Consider the following 17242-nt stretch of genomic DNA (forward strand, 5'->3'; position numbering starts at 1 on the left):
TTGACATGTTTCTACGAACTGTAATATGACTTTTTGTCTGAACTTTTAACTGGACCTGCCCGCGCGTCGTGAGTTTAGATCGCGAACTGAACACGCGAACCAAAGGAGTTATTTTAACATAAATGATGGACTTATGGAACAAATCAAACATTTATTGTGGAACTGGGATTCCTGGGAGTGCATTCTTATGAAGATAATCAAAGGTAAGTGAATATTTATAATGCTATTTCTGACTTCTGTTGACTGCACAACATGGCGGATATATTTTTGGGTTGTGTTGGTCTCTGAGCGCCGTACTCAGATTATTGCATGGTTTGCTTTTTCCGTAAAGTTTTGTTGAAATCTGACACAGCGGTTGCATTAAGGAGAAGTATATCTATAATTCTGTGAATAACACTTGTATCTTTTATCAATGTTTATTATGAGTATTTCTGTAAATTGATGTGGCTCTGTGCAAATTCACGGGGTGTTTTGGAGGCAAAGCCAAATGTAAACAGAGGTTTTTGGATATAAATATGAACTTGATCGAACAAAACATACATGTATTGTGTAACATGTTGTCCCGGGAATGTGTTATCTGATGAAGAATATCAAAGGTTAGTGAATCATTTTATCTCTATTTCTGCTTTTTGTTACTCCTCTTTGGTTGGAAAATCGCTGAATGCTTTCTGTGACTAGTTGCTGACCTAAGATAATGATATGTTCTGCTTACGCCGAAAAGCTTTTTTGAAATCGGACACTGTGCTTGCATTAACCTGTTAGTGTGTAGGGGGCGCTATTTTCACTTTGGGAAAAAATCGTGCCCAATTTAAACGGCCTCGTACTCTATTCTAGATCGTACAATATGCATATTATTATTACTATTGGATAGAAAACACTCTCAAGTTTCTAAAACCGTTTGAATTATATCTGTGAGTAAAACAGAACTCATTTTGCAGCAAACTTCCTGACAGGAAGTGAAAAATCTGAAATCGAGGCTCTGTTCCAGGGCCTTCCTATTCAACTGCTTGAAATCTATGGATATACATGCACTTCATACGCCTTCCACTAGATGTCAACAGGCAGTGGAAGGTGGAATGGGGTGTCTAGCTTGATCTGAGGTCGAACAAGAGCTCTTGGAATGACGTGTCCACAATATCCTTTCTCTACCTAGGCGCGGGAAGGACATCAGCATTGGCTTCTGAAAAGCGTTCGGTATAGACGGCTAATATCTACGGCTTTGTTTTTATTTGATACATATTAGAAAAACATCATAAAGTAGGTTTTTTCAACCGAGTTTCATCAGTTTATTTAACGTTTAATGGGTCTTTTGGAGTTTTTCGTTCTATGCGTCGAGAGGAGATGGACATCTTCGCGCCACATGGCTAGCTAAGGTTGCTAATTCGACAGGAGAGAAGGACATTCTAAAACCAAACAACGATTTATTCTGGACAAAGGACTCCTTGTACAAGATTCTGATGGAAGCTCAGCAAAAGTAAGAACCATTTATGATGTTATTTCGTATTTCTGTGGAAAATGTTTAGTCCTATTCTCCGCACTTTTTGCGGGCGCTGTCTTGCTATAACGTAAGCTGTTTGTTATGGTAAAGTTAATTTACAAAATCTAACACGGCGGTTGCATTAAGAACTAGTGTATCTTTCATTTGCTATCCAACATGTATTTTTTAGTAAAGTTTATGATGAGTTATTTGGTCAGATTAGGTGAGTGTCAGAAATATATCCGGACATCCTGGGAAAAAGTTGCTACATTTTCACAATGTATAACCACGGTTTTCAGCTCAAAATGTGCACATTTTGTTCTGCTGACATAGGCTACATTTTCTTCATATCATGTTTCTTTAGACCTGTCTAAATTAAATAATGGATGTATTGTGATGGTGTGGGCTATATTAAATTGATGTATTAAAACCTCTTGTCAATAGGGGGGCGCTGTTTTCACTTTGGAAAAAATCGTGCCCAAATGAAACGGCCTCTACTCTTTTCTAGATCATACAATATGCATATTATTATTACTATTGGATAGAAAACACTCAGAAGTTTCTAAAACTGTTTGAATTATATCTGTGAGTAAAACAGAACTCATTTTGCAGCAAACTTCCATACAGGAAGTGAAAAGTGGCTTTTATTTATCGATATGCATGCACTTCATACGCCTTCCACTAGATGTCAACAGGCAGTGGACGGTGGAATGGGGTGTCTAGCTTGATCTGAGGCCGAACAAGAGCTTTTGGAGTGACAGGTCCGGAATTGTCTTTGTCTTCGAAGGCGCGCGGCGGAGCTCGACATTGTCTTCTGAAAAGCGTTCGGTTTACACAGCGAATATCTCCGGCTCTGATTTTATTTGATACATATGATAATAACATCAGAAAGTAGGTTTTTTCAACCGAGTTTTATCAGTTTATTCAACGTTTATTGGGACTTTTGGAGTTTTGCGTTCTTTGCGTCAAGAGAGGATGGGAATGTTAGCAACCTTGGCTAGCATTGTGGCGCGAATTCGACAGAAGAAATGGACATTCTAAAACCAAACAACGATTTATTCTGGACCAAGGACTCCTTGCACAACATTCTGATGGAAGCTCAGCAAAAGTAAGAAAACATTTATGATGTTATTTCGTATTTCTGTGTAAAATGTTGACTCCTATTCTCCGCTGTTTTGGTGAGCGCTGTCTCATGTATGTTATGGTAAAGTTATTTTTAAAAATCTAACACAGTGGTTGCATTAAGAACCAGTGTATCTTTCATTTGCCATACAACAAGTATTTTTATGTAAAGTTTATGATGAGTTCTTTGGTCAGATTAGGTGAGTGTCCAAAATATCTCCGGAGATTCTGGTGAATCGATGCTACGTATTCACAATGTATAACCAGGATTTGTAGCTATAAATATGCACATTTTCGAACAAAACATAATTGTATTGTATAACATGATGTTATAAGACTGTCATCTGATGAAGTTGGTCAAGGTTAGTGATTTATTTTATATTTATTGCTGGTTTTTGCGAATGCTATCTTTGCGGTGAATGAATGCGGTTGTGTGTTTGGCTATTGTGGTAAGCTAATATAATGCTATATTGTGTTTTCGCTGTAAAACACTTAAAAAATCAGAAATATTGGCTGGATTCACAAGATGTTTATCTTTCATTTGCTGTACACCATGTATTTTTCATAAATGTTTTATGATGAGTATTTAGGTATTTCACGTTGCTCTCTGTAATTAGTCTGGCTGCTTCGGTGCTATTTGTGATTGTAGCTGCAATGTAAAACTATGATTTATACCTCAAATATGCAAATTTTTCGAACAAAACATAAATGTATTGTGTAACATGTTATAAGACTGTCATCTGATGAAGTTGTTTCTTGGTTAGTGACTAATTATATCTATATTTTGTCGTTTTTTTGAAAGCTACCTATGCGGTGGATAAATAGCGTTGTGTGTTTGGCTATTGTGGTGAGCTAACATAAATATATATTCTGTTTTCGCTGTAAAACATTAAAAAAATCGGACATGTTGGCTGGATTCACAAGATGTTTATCTTTCATTTGCTGTATTGGACTTGTTAATGTGTGGAAGTTAAATATTTTATAAAAAATATTTTTTGAATTTCGCGCTCTGCGAAGGCAGCGGAATGTTGTGGGTGTTCCGCTAGCGGAACCCCGGGGCGAAAAAAGTTAACGAGAATTGAATCTTTAAAATGGTGTCTAATACTTGTATGTTTGAGAAATTTGAATTATAAGATTTCTGTTGATTGAATTTGGCGCCCTGCAATTTCATTGGCTGTTGGTGAGGGGTTCCGCTCAGTATGTGTCACGACTTCCACCGAAGGTGGCTCCTCTCCCTGTTCGGGCGGTGCTCGGCGGTCGTCGTCGCCGGCCTACGAGCTGCCACCGATCCATTTTTCCTTTTCGTTTGTGTCTGTCTGTATTGTTTACACCTGTGTCTTATTAGTTGATTTCTGTGGGTATATTTACCTCCGCTGCTTGCTAGTCTTTTTCGGGATTGTTTTCTGTGGTTACGGTATTAGGGCAGTTGGTATTGAGTTAGGAGTAGAGGTTTCTCCTCCATGTGTAGCGCTTTATTTCCCTGTGTTTGTGGCAACCTCGTTTGGCCGATTTTCCATCCCGTGTTGTAGTTGAGTTGGGTCTGCTCAATAAACTATTTCACCACTGGGATTTCCTTGCTCTCCTGCTCCTGATTCCTGCACCTCCCTCCGTTAGGAGGCATGTAACAGAATCCCGCACCACCCTATGGAATCAGCAGGAGCTGACACGCTCTCCACTTCTATGGAGGAGCGCGTGCAACACCCCACCACCGTTCTCCATCGTCTCGGGACCGCTATGGATCAAGTGATGGTGACGATGGAGAGATGGGAGAGAGGTAGCTGCCTGCCCCTCCACCGGCCACACTCCAACCAGCACCACCACCTTCTCCGTCGCCATCCGGCCCTAGCGGTATTCGGGCTCGCGCTCCCGAGGGAGTACGATGGGACGGCTGCCGGGTGCAAGAGTTTTTTGCTTTACCTGGCAACCATGCACCCAACTCCTTCGGGAGGTGAGAGCATGAACGCCCTCGTCTCCTGCCTGTCAGGCAAAGCTCTGGAGTGGGCCAACGTGGTCTGGGATGGACCAGACTCGGAGAGGGACCACTACCCAGAGTTCACTCGCCGCTTCCAGGCCGTGTTCGACCACCCACCCGAGGGTCGAGCGATGGGTGAGCTTCTGTTCCATCTACGGCAGGAGACGAGGAGCGCTCAAGACTTCGCGCTGGAGTTCAGGACCCTTGGCCGCAGGCGCAGGGTGGAACGACAGGGTGCAGCCTACGTGAGGATGTCCGCAGGGAGCTAGCATGTAGAGACGCTACCCTCACCCTGGACCAGCTAGTGGACATGTCCATCAGGTTGGACAACTTGCCTGCTACGCGCGGGCATCCGGATCGGGTCCTGTTGGTTCCACCCCCCAGCGCCTCTGCTCCAACCCCCATGGAGTTAGGGGGTGCTGCAGCGAGGGCGATCGGAGGAGGAGCCTCCTCCTGCACTGGGTGTGGTCGGAGAGGGCACACTGCCGACCGGTGCTGGAGGAGCTCGTCTGGGAGTCGAGACGGCAGGCCGAGTACTGTTCGAGCACCCCAGGTGAGTCAACACCAGGCTCACCCAGATCCCCCTGTTCGTCACATGTATGTGTTAATCTCTTTCCCTGAGTTTTTTCCCCATTCCCAGCATAAGGCGCTAGTAGATTCAGGCGCAGCAGGGAATTTCATGGACCGCGGTTTCGCCCATAGGTTAGGGATTCCCCTGGTTCAGATGGACAAACCATTCCATGTGCACTCCGTAGATAGTCGATCATTAGGGTCAGGGGTGGTCAGGGAGGCCACTGGACATGGCTACGCAGGGGGGTCACAAGGAAAGCATTAGTCTCTTCCTCATTGATTCACCTGCGTTTCCAGTGGTGCTGGGGATTCCCTGGTTGGCCTTTCACAACCCCATTATTTCGTGGCAACAGAGGGCTCTAAAGGGGTGGTCAGAGGAATGCTCAGGTAGGTGTGTGGGAGTTTCCATCGGTGCAACAACGGTGGAGAGTCCAGACCAAAGCTCCACCGTCCCCGAATATGCCGATTTGGCTATAGCCTTCTGTAAAAAGAGGGCGACCCAATTACCACCCCATCGACGAGGGGATTGTGCGATAAACCTCCAGGTAAACGCCGCACTTCCCAGGAGTCACGTGTATCCCCTGTCACAGGAGGAGACGGTGGCTATGGAAACATATGTCTCTGAGGCAGGGGTACATTCGGGTCTCCACGTCACCCGCCTCCTCAAGTTTATATTTTGTGAAGGAGGGAGGTCTGCGTCCGTACATTGACTATAGAGGTCTAAATTATATCACGGTGGGGTACAGTTACCCGCTACCTCTCATCGCTACGGCGACAGAGTCATTTCACGGATTACGGTTCTTCACAAAACTGGATCTCAGGAGCGCGTATAACTTGGTGCGTATCCGGGAGAGAGATGAGTGGAAGACAGCGTTTAGTACCACATCCGGCCATTGTGAGTACCTCGTCATGCCGTATGGGTTGAAGAATGCCCCAGCAATCTTCCAATCCTTCGTAGATGAGATTCTCAGGGACCTGCAGGGGCAGAGTGTGGTGGCGTATATCGATGACATTCTGATATATTCCGCCACACGCGCCGCGCATGTGTCTCTGGTATGCAGAGTACTTGGGTGTCTGTTGGAGCATGACCTGTACGTCAACGCTGAGAAATACGTGTACTCCCAACAGGCCGTCTCCTTCCTGGGTTATTGCATTTCCACATCAGGGTTGGTGATGGAGTGTGATCGCATTGCAGTCGTGCGTAATTGGCCGACCCCCACCACGGTAAAGGAGGTGCAGCGGTTTTTAGGATTTGCCAATTACTACCGGAGGTTTATCCGGGGGTTTGGGCAGGTGGTTGCTCCTATTACCTCACTGCTGAAGGGGGGACCGGTGCATCTGCGGTGGTCGGCTGAGGCTGGGATTGTCGCTTGAGGACTCTGTTTACCGGGGCTCCCGTGTTGACTCATCCAGATCCCTCTTTGCCATTCATAGTGGAGGTGGACGCATCCGAGGCTGGGATTGGAGCCTTGCTCTCACAGCTCTCGGGCGCGCCACTGAAGCTCCGCCTCTGCGCTTTCTTTTCGAGGAAGCTCAGCCCGGCGGAGCGAAACTATGACGTGGGGGACCGGGAGTTGCTGGCTGTCTTAACTTCTTCTGGCTGCAAGCCCGACGTCGGTACACTTATGACAACAGCCAGCTCAAGTGCAGGGCGCGAAATTCAAAATATATTTTTTAGAAATATTTAACTTTCACACATTAACAAGTCCAATACAGCATTTGAAAGATAAACATCTTGTGAATCCAGCCAACATGTCCGATTTTTTTAATGTTTTACAGCGAAAACACCACATATATTTATGTTAGCTCACCACCAAATACAAAAAAGGACAGACATTTTTTACAGCACAGGTAGCATGCACAAAACCAACCTAACTAACCAAGAACCAACCAAACTAACCAAGAAACAACTTCATCAGATGACAGTCTTACAACATGTTATTCAATAAATCTATGTTTTGTTCGAAAAATGTGCATATTTGAGCTATAAATCAGTTTTACATTGCAGCTACCATCACAGCTACCGTCAGAAAAAGCACCGAAGCAGCCAGAGTAATTACAGACACCAGCGTCAAATACCTAAATACTCATCATAAAACATTTCTGAAAAATATATGGTGTACAGCAAATGAAAGACAGGCATCTTGTGATTCCAGCCAATATTTCCGATTTCTTAAGTGTTTTACAGCGAAAACACAATATAGCATTATATTAGCTTACCACAATAGCCAGAAACACAAGCCATTTCCCAGCAGCAAAAGTTAGCGATCGTAACAAACCAGCAAAAGATATATAATTTTTGACTAACCTTGATAAGCTTCATCAGATGACAGTCCTATAACATCAGGTTATACATACACTTATGTTTTGTTCGAAAATGTGCATATTTAGAGCTGAAATCAGTGGTTATACATTGTGCTAACGTAGCATCTTTTTCCCACAACGTCCAGATATTTTTCTGACACTCACATATTCTGACCAAATAACTATTCATAAACATTGCTAAAAAAGACATGTTGTATAGGAAATGATAGATACACTAGTTCTTAATGCAATCGCCGTGTTAGAATTCTAAAAATAACTTCATTACGATATGCATGTCACGTTCCTGACCTGTTTTTCCTTTTTCTTGTATTTATTTGGTTGGTCAGGGCGTGAGTTGGGGTGGGTTGTCCATGTGTTATTTTTCTATGTCGGGTTGTTTGTGTTCGGCCGGGTATGATTCTCAATCAGAGGCAGCTGTAAATCGTTGTCCCTGATTGAGAATCATACTTAGGCAGCCGGGGTTCACGTGTGTGTTTGTGGGTGGTTGTATCTCGTGTCTGTATTCGTGCCGCACGGGACTGTTTGTCGGTTCGTTTCTCTTTTTTCATTTTGTTTCGTTAGTGTTCCGTTTATTTTGTTAATAAATAATCATGGACACAAACCACTCCGCATATTGGTCTTATCCTTCTCGCCTCTCCTCCTCGTCCGATGAAGAGGATTACGACGACCGTTACAGAACGACCCACCAATCTAGGACCAAGCGGAGTGTAAAGGGGCAGCGACAGCAGCAACAGAGGACACAGGACTCGTGGACTTGGGAAGAGATCCTGGACGGCAAAGGACCCTGGGTTCAGCCAGGAGAATATCGCCGTCCCAAGGCGGAGTTGGAGGCAGCGAAGGCAGAGAGGCGCTGGTATGAGGAGGCAGCGCGGCGACGCGGTTGGGAGCCCGAGAGTCAGACCCAAAAATTTATTGGGGGGGGGGGGCACACGCGGAGTGTGGCAAAGCCGGGTAGGAAACCTGAGCCAACTCCCCGTGCTTACCGTGGAGTGAGAGAGCGTCGTACTGGTCAGACACCGTGTTATGCGGTAAAGCGCACGGTGTCCCCAGTACGCGTGCTTAGACCAGTGCGGGCTATTCCACCTTGCCGCACTGGCCGGGCTAGGTTGGGCATCGAGCCGGGTGTCATGAAGCCGGCCCAACGCATCTGGCCTCCAGTGCGTCTCCTCGGGCCGGCGTACATGGCACCAGCCTTACAGATGGTGTCCCCGGTTCGCCAGCATAGCCCAGTGCGGGCTATTCCACCTCGCCGCACTGGCAGGGCTACGGGGACCATTCAACCTGGTAGGGTTGGGGAGGCTCGGTGCTCAAGAGCGCGTGTCCTCCTTCACGGTCCGGTATACCCGGTGCCACCTCCACGTACCAGTCCTCCGGTGGCAGCCCCCCGCACCAGGCTGTCTCTCCGGGTTCTCTCTCCAGCTGCTCCCACCTGTCCAGCGCTGTCAGAGCCTTCCTCCTCTCCAGCGCAGCCTGAGTCTGAACTGCCTGCCTTCCCAGCGCTGTCTGAACTGCCTGCCTTCCCAGCGCTGTCTGAACTGTCTGCCTGCCCAGCGCTGTCTGAACTGTCTGCCTGCCCAGCGCTGTCCGTCTGGCCAGAGCCGTCCAGCCAGGACCAGCCAGAGCCGTCCAGCCAGGACCAGCCAGAGCCGTCCAGCCAGGACCAGCCAGAGCCGTCCAGCCAGGACCAGCCAGAGCCGTCATCCAGCCATGACCAGCCAGAGCCGTCATCCAGCCATGACCAGCCAGAGCCGTCATCCAGCCATGACCAGCCAGAGCCGTCAGCCAGCCATGACCAGCCAGAGCCGTCAGCCAGCCATGACCAGCCAGAGCCGTCAGCCAGCCATGACCAGCCAGAGCCGTCAGCCAGCCATGAGCCAGCCAGCCATGACCAGCCAGAGCCGTCAGCCAGCCATGACCAGCCAGAGCCGTCAGCCAGCCATTACCAGCCAGAGCCGTCAGCCAGCCATGAGCCAGCCAGCCAGGATCTGCCAGAGCCAGCCAGCCAGGATCCGCCAGAGCCAGCCAGCCAGGATCCGCTAGAGCCAGCCAGCCAGGATCCGCCAGAGCCAGCCAGCCAGGATCCGCCAGAGCCAGCCAGCCAAGATCCGCCAGAGCCAGCCAGCCAGGATCCGCCAGAGCCAGCCAGCCAGGATCCGCAAGAGCCAGCCAGCCAGGATCCGCCAGAGCCAGCCAGCCAGGATCCACCAGAGCCAGCCAGCCAGGATCCGCCAGAGCCAGCCAGCCAGGATCTGCCAGAGCCAGCCAGCCAGGATCCGCCCCTCAGTCCGGTGCTGTCCCTCATTCTGGAGCTGTCCCTCATTCCGGTGTTGCCCCTCAGTCCGGTGTTGCCCCTCAGTCCGGTGTTGCCCCTCAGTCCGGTGCTGCCCCTTAGTCCGGTGCTGCCCCTTAATCTAGTGAGGTTGATTGGGAGGGTGGCCATTGGGAGGAGGCCAAGGAAGCGGGGTTTGACTATGGTGGGGTGGGGACCACGACCAGCGCCAGAGCCGCCACCGTGGACAGACGCCCACCCAGACCCTCCCCTAGACTTTATGCTGGTGCGCCCGGAGTTCGCACCTTAAGGGGGGGGTTATGTCACGTTCCTGACCTGTTTTTCCTTTTTCTTGTATTTATTTGGTTGGTCAGGGCGTGAGTTGGGGTGGGTTGTCCATGTGTTATTTTTCTATGTCGGGTTGTTTGTGTTCGGCCGGGTATGATTCTCAATCAGAGGCAGCTGTAAATCGTTGTCCCTGATTGAGAATCATACTTAGGCAGCCGGGGTTCACGTGTGTGTTTGTTGGTGGTTGTATCTCGTGTCTGTATTCGTGCCGCACGGGACTGTTTATCGGTTCGTTTCTCTTTTTTCATTTTGTTTCGTTAGTGTTCCGTTTATTTTGTTAATAAATAATCATGGACACAAACCACTCCGCATATTGGTCTGATCCTTCTCGCCTCTCCTCCTCGTCCGAGGAAGAGGATTACGACGACCGGTACAATGCAGTTTACGTTATGGTGAGAGCGTGCCCAAAATCTGTGCGCAAACTACTAGTTCACATGTTCGACAGATATATGAAATAGCATCATAAAATGGGTCCTACTTTTGATGACCTTCCATCAGAATGTTGTACAAGGGGTCCTTTGTCAAGAACAATTGTTGTTTGGATTTAGAATGTCCTCTTCTCCAGGCAATTAGCACGGAAAGCTAGCAAAGTGGCGCGAAGCTCTCCTTCCCGAATATACGCAGACAAAGCAACACGCCTAACGTCCCGAAAAAATGTCAATAATCTAATAAAACTATATTGAAAAAACATACTTTACGATGATATTGTCACGTATCAAATAAAATCTTATACATACACTTATGTTTTGTTCGAAAATGTGCATATTTAGAGCTGAAATCAGTGGTTATACATTGTGCTAACGTAGCATCTTTTTCCCACAACGTCCGGATATTTTTCTGACACTCACATATTCTGACCAAATAACTATTCATAAACGTTACTAAAAAATACATGTTGTATAGGAAATGATAGATACACTACTTCTTAATGCAATCGCCGTGTTAGAATTCTAAAAATAACTTCATTACGATATGCAGTTTACGTTATGGCGAGAGCGTGCCCAAAATCTGTGCGCAAACTACTAGTTCACATGTTCGACAGATATATGAAATAGCATCATAAAATGGGTCCTACTTTTGATGACCTTCCATCAGAATGTTGTACAAGGGGTCCTTTGTCAAGAACAATCGTTGTTTGGATTTAGAATGTCCTCTTCTCCAGTCAATTAGCACGGAAAGCTAGCAAAGTGGCGCGAAGCTCTCCTTCCTGAACATACGCAGACAAAGCAACACGCCTAACGTCCCGAAAAAAATTCAATAATCTAATAAAACTATATTGAAAAAAACATACTTTACGATGATATTGTCACATGTATCAAATAAAATCAAAGCCGGAGATATTAGTCGTCTATAACGACAGCTTTACAGAAGGCAATACCAGGTCCCTTCTCGCGCGTTCCAGGAAACAGGAAATTGGGGTCACGTCATGCCAAGAGCTTTTATTCGACCCCAGATGAAGTTATACACTCAATTTCTTCTCTCACTGCCTGTCGACATCTAGTGGAAGACGTATGAAGTGCATGTATACTATTAAATATCAAGGACATTTATAGGCAGGCCCTAGAACAGAGCATCGATTTCAGATTTTCCACTTCCTGTCAGGAAGTTTGCTGCAAAAAGAGTTCTGTTTTACTCACAGATATAATTCAAACGGTTTTAGAAACTAGAGAGTGTTTTCTATCCAATAGTAATAATAATATGCATATTATACGAGCAAGAATTGAGTACGAGGCCGTTTGAAATGGGCACCTTTATCCAAGTTACTCAATACTGCCCCTGCAGCCAGAAGAAGTTAAAAGCCCTGAAGGTGTGGAGAAATTTCCTCATTTGGACCGACCACCGTAATCTGGAGCACATCTGGGCGGCGAGGAGACTGAACCCTCGCCAGGCAAGGTGGGCCATGTTTTTCACCATTTAGATTTACGATATCGTATAGACCAGGTTCCCAGAACGCTAAGGCAGACGCACTGTTCCGTCTGTATGATATAGAGAAGAGGTCCATCGATCCCACCCCCATATTTCCGGCCTCTTGTCTGGTGGCGCCGGTGGTGTGGGAGGTGGACGCGGACATGGAGCGGGCATCTCGGTCAGAGCCTACTCCACCTCAGTGTCCAGCTAGACGGAGGTGCGTCCCGCTTGGTGTTCGTGATAGGTTGATTCGGTGGGGGCACACGTTACCCTCCTCTGGTCATCCGGGTTCCCACTTTAGCTAAGGACGTGAGGGTCTATGTCTCCTCCTGTTCAGTGTGTGCTCAGTGCAAGGCTCCTAGACACCTGCCCAGAGGGAAGTTACAACCCCTCCCCGTTCCACAGCGGCCTTGGTCACACCTGTCGGTAGACTTCCTGATCGATCCTCCTCCGTCCCAGGGTAACAGCACGATCCTGGTCGTCGTGGATTGGTTCTCTAAGTCCTGTCGTCTCCTCCCTTTGCCCGGTCTCCCTACGGCCCTACAGACTGCGGAGGCCCTGTTTACTCACGTCTTCCAGCACTACGGTGTGCCTGAGGACATAGTTTCTGATCGGGGTCCCCAGTTCACGTCCCAGGTTTGGAGGGCGTTCATGGAGCGTCTGGGGGTCTCGGTCAGCCTGACCTCTGGTTTTCACCCAGAGATTAATGGGCAGGAGGAGAGAGTAAACCAGGATGTGGGTAGGTTTCTGCGGTCGTAGTGCCAGGACCGGCCAGGGGAGTGGGCGAGGTACGTTCCATGGGCAGAGATGGCCCAGAACTCACTCCGTCACTCCTCAACTAACCTTTCGCCCTTTCAGTGCGTGTTGGGGTATCAGCCGGTCGTGGTACCGTGGCATCCGAGCCAGACCGAGACTCCTGTGGTGGAGGACTGGGTGAAGCGCTCAAAGGAAATCTGGGAGGCCGTCCACGGGAACCTGAGACGGGTCGAAGGGCGGCAGAAAGCGAGCGCTGACCGCCACCGCAGTGAGGCCCCGGTGTTTGCACCGGGGGACCGGGTCTGGCTCTCGACCCGAAACCTGCCCCTCCGCCTTCCCTGCCGTAAGCTGGGTCCACAGTTTGTGGGGCCATTTAAAGTCCTGAGGGGAATGAACGAGGTGTGCTATAGGTTACAGCTCCCCCTTATTACCGTATTAACCCCTCGTTTTATGTGTCTCTCCTCAGGCCGGTGGCAGCCGGTCCGCTTCAAGGAGCTGAGGTGCGGGAGGTCCCTCCGCCCCCCTGGACATTGAGGGGGCCCCGGCGTACACAGTGCGATCCATACTGGATTCCAGGCGTCGGTTGAGGGGCCTGCAGTACCTCGTGGATTGGGAAGGTACGGTACGGAGGAGAGATGCTGGGTGCCGGTGGAGGACGTCTTGGACCCATCTCTACTGAGTGAGTTTCACCGCCTCGTCCTCCGGGTCGTCCTCGAGGCAGGCGTCGGTGCGCTGCGGGAGCCGCACGTCAGGGGGTGGGTGTGGGTACTGTCACGACTTCCACCGAAGGTGGCTCCTCTCCCTGTTCGGGCGGTGCTCGGTTGTCGTCGTCGCCGGCCTACGAGCTGCCACCGATCCATTTTTCCTTTTCGTTTGTGTCTGTCTGTATTGTTTACACCTGTGTCTTGTTAGTTGATTTCAGTGGGTATATTTACCTCCGCTGCCTGCTAGTCTTTGTGTGGGATTGTTTTCTGTGGTTACGTTTTTAGGGGTGCGTGTCTGCACCACAGGGTTTCTTTTCTCACGGCAGTTGTGCCGTTTGGTATTGAGTTTAGGAGTAGAGGTTTCTACTCTGTGTGTAGAGCTTTATTTCCCTGGGCGTGTTTCAGTCCCATGTTGTAGTTGAGTTGGGACTGCTCAATAAACTATTTCGCCACTGGGATTTCCTTGCTCTCCTGCTCCTGATACCTGCACATCCCTCCGTTAGGAGGCACGTAAAAGTATGTTTACTATGTTTTTAACCTTTCTGAACCACCCATCCCGGTACCGGGATAATTGTCATCAGCAACGCTGAATAGCATAGCGCCACAGTCAAATAATATTACAAAAAATATTTATAATCATGCAATTACAAGTGAAATATACCAAACCACAGTTTAGCTTGTTGTTAATCTACCTATGGTGTCAGATTTTGAAAATATATTTTACAGCGAAAGAAATCCAAGCTTTTGTGAGTGTAGTTTTCAATGCTACATCAGCTAACCCCAAATTAGCATAGTCACGAAAGTGTGAAAAACAATAAAATTCATCGCTTACCTTAGATAATCTTCGGACGTTTCCACTCACGAGACTCCCAGTTACACAACAAATCTTATTTTTGTTCGATAAATATTACTTTTATCATAAAAAAAACGCCATTTGGGTTGTGCGTCATGATGAAAAAAAACGACAGCCTCGTTCCGGTCCTGAAAGGAAGACGGAAATTTCCAAACGTATCAGATTTAAAAATATTACTAAAAATATTTATAATCATGCAATTCACAAGTGAAATATACCAAAACACAGTTTAGGTTGTTGTTAATCCACCTATCGTGTCAGATTTTGAAAATATATTTTACAGCGAAAGAAATCCAAGCTTTTGTGAGTGTAGCTTTCTATGCTATAACAGTTTAGCCTTATATTAGCTTGGCTAGCTTGGTCACGAAAGTAAGAAAAGCAATCATATTAATCGCTTACCTTTGATAATCTTCGGGTGGTTCCACTCACGAGACTCCCAGTTACACAACAAATGTTCTTTTTGTTCGATAAATGTACTTTTATCACAAAACACCGCCATTTGGTTTGCGCAATATTTTGCGGAAACAAAAGCCGTGTTCCGTTCTACAAATCCCCAAAAGTATCCGAAATGGTCGTAGAAACATTCCAAATGTTTTTTTATAATCAAACCTCAGGTTGTCTTTAACAAACACAATCGATAATATTTCAAACGGAGCATAACCTATTCAATAAGAGAGAAAAAGAAAATGGAGAGCCCCTCTCTCGTGTGCAGGAATTATTCGGAGGACACCTGACCTCTTTTGAAACACCTCGCTCATTTTTCTAAATAAAAGCCTGAAACTATTTCTAAAGCCTGGTCACAGCCTGAGGAAGCCATTGGGAAAAAAATTCTGGTTGATACCCCTTTAAATGGAGGTTAGACAGGCCAGGAAGCAAAGTTAAAAAAAAATATATATCACTTTCGGGTTACTTTTTCTCACGATTTTGCTTGCAGAATAAATATTATTTTTCTCACAGACAACATTTTGACAGTTTTGGAAACTTTGCAGTGTTTTCTATCCTAATCTGTAAATTATATATATATTCTACGATCTGGGCCAGACAAAATATCCGTTTACGTTGGGTACGTATTTTGAAAAAATAAATAAAATCTGACCCCTAGTGCTAAGAGGTTTTAATTCAGTATGATTTGTGACATGCTGAGCGTGCGCAATCATCTAGGAATGTATTGAATATCTTACTCTTGAATAATTATTGCCCTTTGTGCTGTTGTCTGTGCCCAATAATGTTTGTGCGATGTTTTGTGCTGCGACCATGTTGTGTTGCTACCATGCTGTGTTGTCATGTGTTGCTGCCTTGCTATGTTGTTGTCTAAGGTCTCTCTTGTCATGATGTGTGTTTTGTCCTATATTTATATGTTTTTTTGTTTTCTTTGGAATCCCAGCCCTCGTCCCCACGGGAGGTCTTTTGCCTTTTGGTAGGCCGTCATTGTAAATAAGAATTTGTTAACTGACTTGCGTAGTTAAATAAAGGTTAAATAAAAGTAAATAAATAAGTGTAAGAATATGGTCAGGTCTTTTGGCTTATTATTCTAATAACATATTCATTAAGTAGTTTCAGACTAGACTGGTCAGTATGTGCTTTAGCCATCTCCTCTTACTATGGCTGCCCAAATGGGGTTAGGGTCAAAGATTGAGCAATTGCCGCTTTTTTGTTGTTTTTGCAATAGCCACATTTCAGCGTCAATAGGATATCATAGTTCATAATCACAGCTAAATACTAATAATGGTCTTATCTGTGTGTTTATTCTACAGGTATCTTTTGGACAGTTTTTTTGGCTTATGTTTTCTCTTCAGGTACACGTGTGATTGGAGGATGGAGGACTGTGGTACTGTGGACTTATCCTGCAGACTGATAGAGACAGACGAGGAGCTTGAACAGATAACCTGGCAGAAAAGTACTTTGGAAAAAACACAGAATCATAATTTTAGGCTGATTTATCCCAATGGGGTTACTAAGTTTATTGCAACAAGTGGATTGAACAAAATAGTCCAGTTTATTGGGAACCCATCAGTAAACCTTGGATCTATTCAAATAACAGCTGTCAGACTGTTGGATGAAGTCACCTTCACATGTATCTTCAGTGTTTTCCCCAGTGGAGCATACAATACAGAGATACCTCTGACTGTGCTTGGTAAAAACTCTTCCTTCACTCTTTGCAGCACTGTTTCTACTTTTGACAGTGTAAGAAGACTGCATATGATATCGGGAAGGGGTTGAGGGAGGATGGAACCACTAGACCCCGATCTTGACGTCCGCGAGTAGCCAGCATGTTGTCCAGCCGGATGGACAGGTCCACCAGCTAGTCGAAGGTGAGGGTGGTGTCTCTGCAGGCCAGCTCTTGATGGACGTCCTCGCATAGACTGCATTGGTAATGGTCGATCAGGGCCCTGTTGTTCCATCCTGCGCCGGCAGCCATGGTCCTAAACTCCAGAGCAAACTCCTGCACGCGCCTCGTCTACTGCCTCAGATGATAGAGACGCACACCCGCCGCTCTGCCCTCGGGTGGGTGGTCGAAAACTGCCCCGGAAACGGCAGGTGAACTACTCAAAATGGTCCAACGCCGCATCTTCCCCTCCACACACGGCGCTGGCCCACTCCAGTGCTTTCCTGGTGAGGCACGAGACGAGGGCAAAAACCTTCTCATGGTCCGGTGGAGTTGGTTGGACCGTGGCCAGATCAAGGTTTAATTGGAGGAGGAAACCCTGGCAGTTGGCAGCACTTCCGTCGTACCCCCGTGGCATGGATAGACGGATCCCACTGGGTTCAGGCGGGAGAGAGGCGCTCAGGATAGACCCCGGATGTGCTGGTGGAGGCACTGGAAGAACTCCCTGTCTCTCCCAGCGCTCCATATTCTGGACAACGCGATCCATGGCGACGCTCAGATGGTAAAGCCTCTCCGTATGCTCCTGGACGCGTTCCTCCACCTCCATGTCCG

At 47.1% G+C, this 17242-nt stretch overlaps 1 protein-coding gene across 2 annotated transcripts in view; it reads left to right on the top strand.

Annotated features, from left to right (window-relative positions):
- LOC139546448 (nectin-3-like) overlaps positions 1-17242 on the top strand; it is a 35695-nt gene that overhangs the window by 813 nt on the left and 17640 nt on the right. Inside the window, exon 1 of one of the 2 annotated variants that reach the window (XM_071354832.1) lies at positions 16105-16438. The exons of the other annotated variant lie outside the window; for it this stretch is intronic. Within the exon in view, the coding sequence (XP_071210933.1) occupies positions 16120-16438 (319 nt within the window). The 5' untranslated portion in view covers positions 16105-16119. Of the gene's footprint in view, positions 1-16104; positions 16439-17242 lie in introns of those variants that run through there. 2 annotated transcript variants of the gene reach the window in all.

The sequence above is a fragment of the Salvelinus alpinus genome, chromosome 20 (assembly GCF_045679555.1).
Source record: "Salvelinus alpinus chromosome 20, SLU_Salpinus.1, whole genome shotgun sequence".
NCBI lineage: Eukaryota > Metazoa > Chordata > Actinopteri > Salmoniformes > Salmonidae > Salvelinus > Salvelinus alpinus.